The following is a 14,253-nucleotide window of genomic DNA, read 5'->3' on the forward strand; positions in this document are numbered from 1 at the left end:
TTGTTAATTGAAAAGATGCTGATTCCATACATACATTACTTTCTAAAACTATTAATACTTTAAAAGATTTCAAGAAACTCAGAAATACTGGCCTTCCCCGGTGATCCAGTGGTTAGGAGTCTATCTGCCAATATAGGGATCACAGGTTAGATCCCTCGTCCTGGAAGATTCCTTATGTCCTGGGGCAACTGAACCCATTTGCCACAACTACTGAAGCCCGCACACCCTAGAGCATGTGCTCTTCAACAAAAGAAGTCACCTCAATGAGAAAGCCGTGCATCATAGGGAATAGCTCCTGCTCACCTCAACTAGGAAGCCCATGCACAGCAGCAAAGAGCAGCCAAAATAAATAACTCATTAAAAAAAAGAAACTCAAAATATTGTATTAATATGAAGGACTTTGAGGGATTAAAAAATGACAGAATATGGGCTCCAGGAGAGTCATGTGGAAAAACATCAGAATTTTGTATTTATTGACTCTAAATATCAATATATGTGATACACAGTTGCAAGTATTTATTGCTTCCCTCAGAGCTCAGTCAGTAAAGAATCTGCCTGCAATGCAGGAGATCCAAGTTCAATTCCTGGGTCAGGAAGATCCCATGGAGAAGGAAATGGCAACCCGCTCTCGTATTCTTGCCTGGAGAATCCCATGGACAGAGGAGCCTGGCAGGCTACAGTCCATGGGGTCTCAAGAGTCAAATATGACTTAGTGACTAAACCACCCATAAAGGAGTCAGCTTCCCTTGTGCTTAACAATTCTATACCAACAGCAGTGTAATTATGGAATAAAATGCTCTGGGTCACTGATTCTTGGCACTGGAAGGAACTATAGAAGCCAACTGTATTCATTGGAAGCATCTCTACTCACAGGAGTTTCTTGAAAGGAACTCAATTCCTGTTTTATTTAACAACTCAATTCCCAGGTTCTATAAATGTTCTCCTAGGCCAAACCTCACACCCTGGAGATTCCATAATGCTACCCTTTTAGTGCCTGCACCTTCAGTGTGCCAGGATGAAGCACAGTATCCCCTGGTGACAGATCTAGTTCTGAGTATGATGCCCACCCCCTCACCCCCACATTCCTCTATCTGGACACCTTTGGTTCATGCTGAGCTTATTAAACACAAGTGTACTGGGGGAGCCTTCCATTTTATCTTCCACTCTACTTCTGGTCATGAAATATATGTGGGTTTTCCCCAAACCAAGCAATTCTTTGACATTACTTGAGTGTCCTACAATTCCATTCTGACACTATCTACCTGGAATTGGCAAAGACCCCACAGGTTAAGGTCTCAGTCACACAAGACTGCCCTACTTCCTTCAGGTGTCAGGCACAAGTCCAGGCTGTTACCTGTATCTCTGACAGGCTAGCTATAAATCAGAGTTCCCACAATTTCCTTCTCAGGCTTGATTAATTTACAAGAGTGTCTCACCGAACTTAGGCAAACCATTTACTCATTAGATGATGTTGTTGTTCAGCTGCTAAGTTGTGTCCAACTCTTTGCAATTTCATGGACTGCAACACCCAGGCTTCCCTGTCTTTGACTATTTCCCGGATAGTTTGCTCAAACTCATGTCCATTGAGTCAGTGATGCCATCCTCTGTTGTCCTCTTCTCCTCCTGTTCTCAATCTTTCCCAGCATTGTTGTTTGTTTTTTTTTTTTTTTCCAGTGAGTTTGCTCTTTGCATCAGGTGGCCAAAGTATTGGAGCTTCAGCTTCAGCATAAGTTCCTCCAATGAATATTTAGGGTTGATTTCCTTTAGGATGGATTGTTTTGATCTCCTTGCTATCCAGGGGATTCTCAAGAGTCTTCTCCAGTACCGCAATTTGAAACTATCAGTTCTTCAGCTCTCAGTCTTCTTTATGGTCCGATTCTCACATTCACATATGACTACTGGATAAACCATAGGTTTGACTATATGGACCTCTGTTGGCAAAGTGATGTCTCTGCTTTTTAATACACTGTCTAGATTTGTTACAGCTTTTCTTCCAAGGAGTAAGCATCTTTTAATTATGTGGCTGGAGTCACTAGTTTACTGTTAAAGAATACAACTAAGTGACAGCCAGATGGAAGAGATGCAGAGAGCAAAGTATGTGGGAAAGAGAATGGAACTCCCATGGCTTCTGCAGACATAACACCTCCCAGCACATAGGTGTGTTTAGCAGCCCAGAAGCTCTCTGAACCCCATACTTTTGGGATTTTTAGGAAGTTTCAACATGTAGTTGGGATAAATCTTTCACTCAGCACCCAGCTTCTCTTCCCTTTGGGAGGATAGGGAGCAAGTTTGGGCTGAAAGTTTCTAAGCTTTTAGTCAATGTGTGGTCTTTCTGGTCACAACCTCCATCCTGAAGCCATCCAGGAGCCCACCGAGTGTATCCTCATTAGAACAAAAGACACCTGATCACTCAGGAAATTCTAAGGACTTTACAAGTTTTGTGTCAGGAAACAGAATCAAAGACCAAATAGTAAAACAAATGATACTTCTAGTGTTCTTATCTCATAGAAAATTGAGAGAGTTTTAGGAGCTTCCATGCCAGGAACTGGGTGGGATCAGAGACCAGTATGTATTCTTTCTTTAAGAAAATTATCATTATTTTTGGTCATGCCACAAGGCTTGCGGCATCTTAGTTCCCCAACCACAGATTGAACCCAGGCCCTTGGCATTGAAAGAATGGAGTCCTGACCACTGGACAACCAGGGAATTCCCAGAGCCCAGCATATATTCTATTACTTTGTAGCAAGTAAATCCCAAGCATTTATTGTATATAATTATGTATGTGTGCCCTCATCTAGAGACTTTGTGTATATTTCTGTAGATGTCATCTTGTTGGTTTGAGCTCATTTTCCTGCTATATTTTCCAAGCATTCTACTATTTACCTGCTTACTGAAGTGATTTATCTGTCTTCCTTTAGTTGAGGATTAAAAAATGTTGACTAAGAACTGAGTCACACACAAATCCTGCCAACCTCTCCACCTCCAGAACATTGTGTTTAAATCCATTGTTCAATCACTACCAGGTTGGTTTGTCATCTATCTTAATACTATCCAGTCTAGAACTCTCTACCTATTTCAAAACTTTGTGAGAAACGTGTTCCTAGTAACTCACTGAAATCAACAAAGACTATGCTTTATGACTCCCTTCATTTGCACCACAGTAACTTCATCAATAAAGAGAATGGGGCCAGTTTGGCATGTTCTGTTCTTGGTCAAAATGGACTAACTCTCAGTGGTGAAGGCCTTTGTGTTTTGTAGTCACATCTAATATATTTAATTCTTTGGCCTGTGATTTTGCCAGGGATTGTCTATAAGCTTCAAGTTCCATGATTTCACTACCAATGTTTCTCTCTTTTAAGAAAATGAGAATATTTGTCTCCTATCATCTGGCGTATTTTCTCCTGGATCAGCTGTCCCATTAATCATCAGGGTTCCATAGTAACAACTTCATGCTATTTTAGCAATATGTGCCTTTAGATATAGATTTAAAGCACTCAGTATTGTCTTTCTGGGCTCCCCAGTTGGTGCTAGTGGTAAAGAATCCTCCTGCATTGCAGGAGCTACAAGAGACTCGGGTTAGGTCCCTGGGTTGGGAAGATACCCTGTAGTAGGAAATGGCAACCCACTCCAGTATTCTTGCCTGGAGAATCCCACGGACAGAGGAGCCTGGCAGGCTACAGTACATGGGGTTGCAAGAGTTGGACATGACTTAGCGACTAAACCACCATTGTATTCTAACTCATTAAGCTTTCAATATGTACAAGACTTTACACTCAGTACTGAGGGTAAGGTTGTGCACACAGAATTTACAGTTAAATGGGGGACACATAAATGCATAGAAAATTGTCATTGAGCACGGCGATCCCTAAGGATGCTATGGGGGTCACGGGAGAGGGAAGCAGGCAAATCCAGGGCTGGTGGTGGTGACACCTGATTAGATTTGCATTTTAAAAAAGATTGTTGTTCAGTTGCTAAATCGTGTCCAACTCTTTGGAACTCCATGGACTACAGCATGCCAGATTTCCCTGTCCTTCACTATCTCCCGGAATTTACTCAAACTCATGTCCATTGAGTCGGTGATGCCATCCAACCATCTCATCCTCTGTCGCCCCCTTTTCCTCCTGCCCTCAGTCTTTTGCAGCATCAGGATCTTTTCAATGAGTTGGCTCTTCGCATCACGTGGCTAAAGTTTTGGTGCTTCAGCTTCAGCATCAGTCCTTCTGATGAATATTCAGGCTTGATTTCCTTGGTTTGATCTCCTTTCAATCCAAGGGACTCTATGTGGTTGCTAGCCATACTTAAGAACTAGTCTTCTCGATCTGTAATTCAATCTGTAATGATGCAAAGGCCTCACCTGGGAATTGACAACAAAGCAGATTCTGACTCAATATGTCTGGAAAGGGGCCTGAGAGTCTGCATTTCTAGCAAGCTCTCAGGTGAGGTTGATGCTGATGGTCCATAGACTACACTTTGAAGAGCATGGATCCAGAGAATGAATCAGAGAATGAGATGAAAGGTGGGGATCAGGATTGGAAGGCTGGTGTAGGGGTCTATGAGGAAAATAATGATGCCACAAACTGAGGGACACTTAAACCTATATATTGATCTCCTTGATGAAAAATATGTGTTCTAAGTAGGCATTGATCATTTTCTGTTTATCTCCTGTTAATCACTGTACAGGCTAAACTAAAAAATGAGAGGAGTAAATTCCAGGCTTAGTTCTTAATAAGTGGCCTCACTTTAAGTTCACTGAGACCTCAGTTGTCTCACCTCATCTGTAAAATGGGACATTGGTTGTTATGGTTTAAGTTCTATCCCCTTACCCCAGTTCATATTTTTAAGTCCTAATTTCCAGTATCTCAGAATGTGATCTTATTTGGAAATAGGGTAACTGCAGAAGTAATTAGTTTAGATGAGGCCATGCTAGAATAGTAGAGCTGTCAGCCAACTGACTGGTGTCCTTATGAAAGGAGGAAACCTGTACACAGACACATATTATTTCTCCAATAAGGAGAGAGACTTGGAACAGCAGGATTCTTCCTGGGAGTGTCAGAATGAGCAAGGCTCTGCAGACACCTTGGCTTCAGCTGTCTAGTCCCCAGAACTGAGAGGCAATACATTTCTGTTAGTCTAAGCCACCCGTTTTTGGTGTGGTCATACAGCGGTCCTAGAAAACTAACAGACTGATTTTGGTTTGTACTTTGAAGATCATATTTATGTCTGACATGCTATCCATCTTTCCACACAACCTGTAAGACATCTGAACTAAATGTGGTTACACATTTGTAAAGCAACTGTACTCCAATAAAATTAATTCAAATAAATTAATAAATGTCATTACACAAGAAGATTTCTGTTTTTCCATCCAATATTAATTTGTAATTTTTCTTTTTAATCCAGACTTTTCTTTTAGAGATTTCTTTCTCTTTTGGCTTTTATTTATTTTTCTATGTAGATTTTTTTTACTAATAGGATCAGTTGATTCAACTCAAAGAAAATACCATCTTGAGACCCGGGCTGAAGGGTGTAGATGTAGCATGATTTAAATGTTTTTTAGAGACAGACTCTGGAACATGCAAAGCATGCTTGTGGTGGGTCTGTCCTTACCTCAGCAACGAGAAGCCTCTTGAGAGTTATTTACTTTTGAACCATACAAGAATATTTTAGGAAAGCTTGTTAACTGTCCTATGTCATTCCAGCAACAGTAACATCAAGTCCATAGAAACAAACAACAAAACTTATCTTAATATTAAAAAATAACAATTATCTTATTGTCTGTCACAGAAGAAAGAGAACTGTGTTTTTTATTTCCCAATTAGTGTAACTGATGTAGTGTACTCTTATTTCCAGAATCTAAAATTTAGAGAATAAAGAGAAATAAGGGCACCTTCTTATAAGAAAGATGGAATTTTTCTCTAATTTAAAAGGAAAAGGACCCTTCCTCTCCCCACCGCCCGATTAGGAACACATTAGACTCTGATACCATTGGAAAAAGGAAGGAGTTGGGGATGTTGGGGTTAAACAAACAACCTCAAAGAGGAATGGAATTAGTAGATTAACAATGTCTTCCAGGTAGAAGGAGAATTGAGCAAAGCATTCCTAGTGATCTTATTTACTTTTCTGGATAATGACGAATTTGTCAAGATCTTGAAGTAATTACTTACTCATCAGTGTCTCAGTTTCTTCATCTACAAAACGGAGATAAACTGGCATAGAATATAAAAGGGATGGCAAGTGTTTCATAGAAAGATATTTGATTTTTTACTTAATGTCATATCTATGGAAACATTTGCTTCAATAATAATAGCAGATCCATTTATTAAGCATGTGGAATATGATTTCCCTGTAGCTCAAACTGTAAAGAATCTGCCTGTGATGCAGGGGACCTGGGTTCTATCCCTGGGTTGGGAAATTCCTCTGGAGAAGGGAATGGCAATCCACTCCAGTATTCTTGCCTGGAGAATTCCATGGACAGAGGAGCCTGATGGGCTACAGTCCATGGGGTCACAAATAGTCGGACACAACTGAGCAACTGACACACACACTATATATACTTCTAGGCACTGGAAAGATGTTTTGCATACTTTTCTCATTTTTTTTTCTCATAACAACCCTACTAGGTAGATGAGCTTTATCTTCAGTTGATAGCTGTAGAATCTGAGGCTTGAGATGTTAACTCACTTTTTCAATGTCAAAAGGCTAGAAAGGCACTGAGGCAGGATTCAAACTCACATCTCTTAAGTCTGTAAGGATTCCAAATACATGACTCCTGCTGCAAAGCTCACTTCCTGTGCCATGGCAGACATTACTAGTTGACTAGAGTACTGACTTTGACACGACTGAAGCAACTTAGCAGCAGCAGCAGGACAGTAGTGACTTTGGAATCTCTTGGGGCCCTCACTTTACAATCTCTTAGTACTGATGGTAGGGAGGTAAAGCCCATTTCCTCTCTAAAGCCCATACTCCATAACAGTAGTCCTAATAGTCTCATCTTCAGGGATTCTGACTTAATAGGTCTTGAACCCCACATCTTTATTTTTAAGGATTCTCCAGGTGATGATAAGGATTCTCCACCTGATGATAGCCAGGTTTGGTGTCCACTGCTTTCTGAACCTATGTTCATTGAGGCTAGATCTTACAGTTTGTCTATTTGTTTGGTCTGTGGGTTTCTGAAAGAGAAGAAAGAGCTAAGGAAATGATTTTAGGAGGGAAAGGCACTTATTGACTACTATTTATGGAATGTCTACTAGAAGAAAGGCAGGTCTAGTATCGTCTTTTTCTTATGTGAACTATCAAAACTCCACAAGGAAGAATTGGTCAAAAAATGAGTGAATTTTAGAGATATGTGAGTGTCCCCCTTCAAATGTGACTGTGATGAGTTTGGAGGAAGAAAGCCCTCTTAGTTATGTTCTCAGAAGCCCCTGCTTACAGGAGTATGGAATTCAAGCAAAAGTAAGTGAAACTCTTAAATTTATGATTAATTACTAATCCCACTCCTTTAATTCATAACAAATTGACTAACAACCTTCCTCCCTCCCTCTCCCCACCCCCAAAAAATTACTACATGTGGTAGATTACAAACTTGATAAGGAGAAGCAGCAATGGCCCATTAATATGTATAAATGGCTCAATGCTTATATTTCCCATCTATCTGGAAAATCAGCTCAAGTAATTAAAGAGCATGGGGAAAGAGCATCTTTGTAAGATGAAAAATTCAGGTAAACACTGTGCATAGAAGTTATCAACACTATTTTACTTTTACGGTTGCATCTTAATGACTTAATTTTCCACAGAGAGCATTTTTAAAATGTAAATTTCTAGATTAAGAAAAGCCTAAACTTCATTATCACCCAAGCAAAACATATTTTTCAAAGAGTAAACTTACATTTTTGGCTTCTCCACAAGGTATCGAAAGTGTTTACTTCCAATGATTTTTACCATCATCTCAGGCATCGCATTTGATCCATGGGGAGTCTTCCAAACTGAAGACATAATTCTCCAAACCTCTTCAAGTCCTTGGGGGTGGAAAATAAATAAAACTATTCCTCTGGGTTTTCCACTAGGCAACTGTAACATCCTTGTCAATAATAACAACAATAATAATAGCGAGGCCAAGTCTATTACCTATATTATAATCTCACTTAATCGTTCCAAAAAAAGCATGAGAAAGATATTCTTAATTACTATTATCATTCTTGTCTCACAGTTGAGGGAACAGGCATAATGTAGCTAAGTAACTTTTCCAATATCACATAACAGTAATTAGCAGAATTGGAAATCCCATCTAAGAGGTTTGCAAAACTGGTTGACTGAGCCATTCGGTGATTGTCTTCCTATTCTACAAGTCACCAGATGGGTTCTAATGAGGTCAGAGAGGAAAGTAGGGCTTTACAAGGACATGTGAGGAACTCAAATTCAGTTCTGATGCTCAGTATCTCCATTTATGAAACCAGAAGAATTCCAGTGCTGCCCTCTGGATTTAGTAACAATCCAATGACATCATGCATCTGAAGGAGCAATGTGCATAGAAAAGAGGGATTTTTTGCTGATCTGATTTTTCTACAATGCAGTGAATCTAAAATTGAGACCCTCCACTAATATTCACTGGGAGTTTAATCAGGTCTGCTGCCAGGGCAAACAGAAGTTCTATAAACTTGGTCTCAGACTAACCACTCCCTGTTAGAGCCTCTTAGAAATGGAAAGATCTTTAGAAATAATTTCTTTTTTTTAAATGAAGGTTTTTAAACATTAAATTTTGTATTTAATTTGGGGTATAGATAATTAACAGTGTGATAGTTTCAGGTGAACAGCTGAGGGACTCAACCATACATACACATGTATCCATTCTCCCCACAATTCCCCTCCCATCCAGGCTGCCACGCAACAGAGAATAGCCTCCAAAGGCTCTCTTTACAGATTGGGAAACCAAGGCCCAGAGAGGGTGTTAATTGACCAAGGTCACACAGTGATTGACGGCAGGCCTGGCTCCAGTACTTCGGTCTGATAACTAAAGCAGGGTTCTTCCCAAGACCCCAGTTTCACTTAGTGTGTGGTCAGCAATTGGATCTGCTCTGCGAGGTTAGCCCCCCAGATAGATTCTTTGAATCTGTCTGGAAGCTTCAAGGACCAGAAGTGATTGTGGAGTCCCCTCCACTCCTTAGTCCTTTCCCCGGGGCGCTGAGACCCGGCTGCCTTACCGCTCCGGAGGCTCAGGGGTGCGCCTTCAGTGCTTCTCCCCAGGATTAAGACCTGCGGAGGCCTGTGGGGACCAAGGTGGGGCGGGGGCGCCCCCTCAGGAGTCGGGCCAATCACAGGCCCCGCTGCCGGGCGGAGGCAGCTCCCGCCCCAGGTAGTTAAGGACGCAGAGGGCTGTTGCTGGGCGGGGACCAGAGCTTCTACCTGCCTGAGGCTGTGTGTTCCCAGGGTGTGGCTGTTGACTGGCGAATAGTTTGGATATTCTTTTCAAATCTGAGCTTCCTTCTTGAAGTCCACCTCTTTCACCTGTGCGGTCGCGTCTATCCTGCTCTTTCCCTTAAGCTTCATTTCCCTTTATGAGGTGTGCATACAGCCAAAAATCTTCCTCTTGTCTCTTTAAATCCAAGCTCCTTCATTGTCTGGCTAAATCCCTTCTTTTTCCTGAGGTTCAGTGTCAAATAACTGCAAAATGGGGGGAAAGTACTAAAAGGGACATAAAGGTAAGTTGGTGATTCAATTAAATAAGAATATTTAAAAAAACTAATTTGTAGTCATAATTTGCCACATTCCTCATTTGAGACAGATGACTATTACCTTATACGTTTTTGTTCAGCTGCCTCATCGTGTCCAACTCTTCGAGACCCGATGGACTGCAGTACACCAGGCCTCTGTCCCTCACCATCTCCCAGAGTTTGCCCAAGTTCATGTTCATTGCATCGGTGATGCTGTCCCACTGTCTCATCCTCGGTTGCCCTCTTCTTCTGCCTTGAATCTGCCTTGAATCAAGCTCTTTTCCAGTGAGTAAGCTGTTCACATCAAGTGACCAAATTCTTGGATTCAGCTTCAGCATCAATACTTTTAATGAGTAGTCAGGGTTGATTTCCTTTAAGACTGACTGGTTTGATCTCCTTGCTGTCCAAGGGACTCTTCTCAAGAATCTTCTCCAGCACCACAATTTAAAAGTGTCAATTCTTCTGGTGCTCTGCCTTCTTTATGGTCCAGCTCTCACAACAGTACATGACCACTGGAAAGACCAAGTGCTGTGGTTAGTTGCTCAGTCATGTCCGACTCTTTGCGACCCCAACTGCAGCCCACCAGGTTCCTCTGTCCATGGGGATCTCCAGGCAGGAATACTGGAGTGGGTTGCCATGCCCTCCTCCAGGGGATCTTCCCAACCCAAGGATAGAACCCAGGTCTCCTGTGTTGCCGGCAGATTCTTTACTGTCTGAGCCACCTGAGAAGTCCAATAGCCTTGACTATATGGATCTTTGTTGGCAAAGTGATGTCTTTGTTTTTTTAACACACTGTCTTGGTTTGTCATAGCTTTCCTGCCAAGAAACAATCGTCTTCTAATTTCATGGTTGCAGCTATCATCCGCAGTGATTTTAAAGCCCAAGAAGAGGAAATCTATCACTGCTTCCACCTTTTCCCCTTCTACATGCCATGAAGTGATGGGATCAGATGCCATGATGTTAGTTTTATATATATCTATATATATTAGTTTCAAGCCAGCTTTTTCACTCTCCTCCTTCACCCTCATCAAGAGGTGCTTTAGTTCCTTTTAGTAACATTATAATTTAACAATTACCAATAAAGTTTTTTTTTTTTCTGTTTTAAAGATTAAGACTACAAGGCTTGAGATATCTAGAAATTACCCAAGACCCCACAGAGGCAATTGATGGAGGCAAGATTTGAATATAATCCTACATATTCCAAGATTTCTAGGCATTTTTAATTATGTTAAAAGCCTTCAACAAATGTGGATAAAGGCTCTTCAAATTGACTACAGAATGATGTTATTTTCATCAGAAGCAGCAGCAGCCCCAGCATGCACACCCCCTGCCCCCTCCCCTCTAGCTATATTGTGTTTTGTGCTTGACTGTATCAGCTATTGGCACATGCTGCCAGAGATAGATGATACACTGGTCTCCCTTTTAGGGCTCACTCTCTAGTGGGCAAGACATATAGGCATGTTCTGTTATGTACAAAGTGCCAGGCGAGTAGAGGAGAAGGGGAAGCTCCCTTCCCACTTCTCCAATCCAGCCTTCACACGGTCACCAGATCAGTCTTCCCAAGGCACAACTCTAGTTCAGTGTCTCAAAGGGCTCCCATCAGCCATGGAGATGGCCCATGGTTTCAGAGTCTTCTAAGCCCTGGAAGTCTTCTAGCTGTAGCTTGCTGTCCCACTACTTCTCTCAGATTCTCTAACCTCCATCAGACCTTGTGTACTCACTGGCCTGAATCTGCCTTTCATTTCTCTGCCTCTGGGACTTTGTTCATTCTCTTCCCTCTGTCTCAGGTCAGTTCAGTTCAGCTCAGTTCAGTTGCTCAGTTGTGTCCAACTCTTTGCAACCCCATGGACTGCAGCACACCAGGCCTCCCTGTCCATCACCAACTCCCGGAGCTTGCTCAAACTCATGTCCATCAAGTTGGTGATGCCATCCAACCATCTCATCCTCTGTCATCCCCTGCTCCTCCTGCCTTCAATCTTTCCCAGCATCAGGGTCTTTTTCAACGAGTTGGTTCTTTGCACCAGGACCAAAGTGTTGGAGCTTCAGCTTCAGCACAGTCCTTCCAATGAATATTCAGGACTGATTTCCTTTAGGATTGACTGGTTGGGTCTCCTTGCAGTCCAAGGGACTCTCAAGAGTCTTCTCCAACATCACAGTTAAAAGGCATCAATTGTTTGGCACTTAGCTTTCTCTATGGTCTAACTCTCACATCCATACATGATTAATGGAAAAACCATAGCTTTGACTAGACAGACCTTTGTCAGCAAAGTAATGTCTCTGATTTTCAATATGCTGTCTAGGTTGGTCATAGATTTTCTTCCAAAGAGCATCTTTTAATTTCTTGGCTTCAGTCACCATCTGAAGTGATTTTGGACCCCAAGAAAATAATGTCTGTCCCTGTTTCCATTGTTTCCCCATCTATTTGCCGTGAAGTAATGGGAACAGATGCTATGATCTTCATTTTTTGAATGTTGAATTTTAAGCCACCTTTTTTACTCTCCTCTTTCGCTTTTGTCAAGAGGCTCCTTAGTTCCTCTTCCATTTCTGCCGTAAGGGTGGTATCATCTGCATTTCTGAGGTTATTGATATTTCTCCCGGCAATCTTGAGTCCAGATTGTGCTTCAGCCAACCCGGCATTTTGCATGATGTACTCTGCATATAAGTTAAATAAGCAGGGTGACAATATACAACCTCCTTTCCCAATTTGGAACCAGTCCATTTTTCCATGTCCAGTTCTAACTGTTACTACTTGACCTGCATACAGATTTACCAAGAGGCAGGTCAGGTGGTCTGGTATTCCCGTCTCTTTAAGAATTTTCCAGAGTTTTTTGTGACCCACATAGTCAAAGGCTTTGACGTAATCAGTAAAGCAGAAATAGAGGTTTTTCTGGAACTCTTTTGCTTTTTCTATGATCCAGCAGATGTTGGACATTTGATATGTGGTTCCTCTGCTTTTTCTAAATCCATCTTGAACATCTGGAAGTTCTCATTCCACATACTGTGGAAGCCTGGCTTGAAGAGTTTTGAGCGTTACTTTGCTAACGTGTGATATGAGTGCAATTGTGCGGTAGTTTGAGCTTTCTTTGGCATTGCCTTTCTTTGGGACTGGAAAGAAAACTGACATTTTCCAGTCCTGTGGCCACTGCTGAGTTTTCCAAATGTGCTGGCATATTGAGTGCAGTACTTTCACAGCATCATCTTTGAGGATTTGAAATAGCTCAACTGGAATTCCAGCACCTCCACTAGCTTTGTTCATAGTGATACTTCCTAAGGCCCATTTGACTTTGCATTCCAGGGTGTCAGGTTCTAGGTGAGTGATCACACCATCATGGTTATCTGGGTCATGAAGATCTTTTTTGTATAGTTCTTCTGTGTATTCTTGCCACCTCTTCTTAATATCTTCTGCTTCTGTCAGGTCCATACCATTTTGGTCCTTTATCGAGCCCATCTTTGCATGAAATGTTCTCTTGGTATCTCTAATTTTCTTGAAGAGATCTCTGGCCTTTCCCATTCTATTGTTTTCCTCTTTTCTTTGCATTGGTCACTGAGGAAAGCTTTCTTAGCTCTCCTTGCTATTCTTGGGAACTCTGCATTCAAATGGGTATATCTTTCCTTTTCTCCTGTGCTTTAGCTTCTCTTCTTTTCTCAGCTACTTGTAAGGCCTCCTCAGACAACCATTTTGCCTTTTGAATTTTTTTTTTCCCTTGGGTCTGGCTTTGTACTGCCTCTTGTACAATGTCATGAACCTCCGACCATAGTTCTTCAGGCACTTGTCTATCACATCTAATCCCTTGAATCTGTTTGTCACTTCTACTGTATAAGGGATTTGATAGGCCATACCTGAATGGTCTAGTGGTTTTCCCTATTTTTTTCGATTTAAGTCTGAATTTTGCAATAATGAGTTCATGATCTGAGCTGTCTACAGTACTCATGTTTCCCATTGTGTCAGCCTGCTCTCCTTCCATCTCAAATTGTCAAAAGTATGTACCTGGAATCAGATACCTTGGGTTCAAATTCTGGCTCTGATACTTCAGTGTGATTTGGGGTGAGTCATTTAATGTCTTTGTACTTTGGTTTCATCTTCTATAAAATGAGTACAGTGTTTTATAAAGATTAATTGAGTAGTATAAATAAGGCATTTAGAACAATGCCTGACACATAAGGAGCAATATAAATGTTGGCTTGCATCATTATTATAATTATCTGTCAAGAAGCCAAACCAAATCCCAGAAGCTGAAAAGGATTTCTCCATTCTCTGAATAATTTGATTTCTCTCTTATAAAATGTGTCTTTCTTTGCCTGTTTGGGTAGTTATCATACCTTCCTGGTCTATGCTGGTGGCTGAATAATGGCCCCCAGATGTTCACATTCTAATCTCTGGAACCTATTAGTGTTGCCTTCTCAGGCAAAAGGGACTTTGCAGATGTGATTAAGTTAAGGATCTTGAGATGGAGAGATTATCCTGGATTAGCCAAGTGGGTTCAAATATAATCACAAATGTCCTTTAAAGACGGAGGCAGTAGGAGATTTTTACTGTAGAAGAGGA

At 41.4% G+C, this 14,253-nt stretch overlaps 1 protein-coding gene across 2 annotated transcripts in view; it reads right to left on the reverse strand.

Moving 5' to 3' along the window:
- LOC105002614 (chromosome unknown open reading frame, human C1orf87) overlaps positions 1-9,243 on the reverse strand; it is an 83,954-nt gene extending 74,711 nt beyond the window's left edge. For both annotated transcript variants that reach the window (XM_010859335.1, XM_010859345.1), the window contains exons 1-2: positions 9,198-9,243; positions 7,886-8,015 (exon numbers count right to left, since the gene is read on the reverse strand). In XM_010859335.1, coding sequence (XP_010857637.1) covers positions 7,886-7,992 — 107 coding nt within the window. In that variant the 5' untranslated portion in view covers positions 7,993-8,015; positions 9,198-9,243. The remainder of the gene's footprint in view (positions 1-7,885; positions 8,016-9,197) is intronic.
- Between the last annotated feature and the right edge of the window lie 5,010 nt (positions 9,244-14,253).

The sequence above is a fragment of the Bison bison genome, unplaced genomic scaffold (assembly GCF_000754665.1).
Source record: "Bison bison bison isolate TAMUID 2011002044 unplaced genomic scaffold, Bison_UMD1.0 scf7180017856337, whole genome shotgun sequence".
NCBI lineage: Eukaryota > Metazoa > Chordata > Mammalia > Artiodactyla > Bovidae > Bison > Bison bison.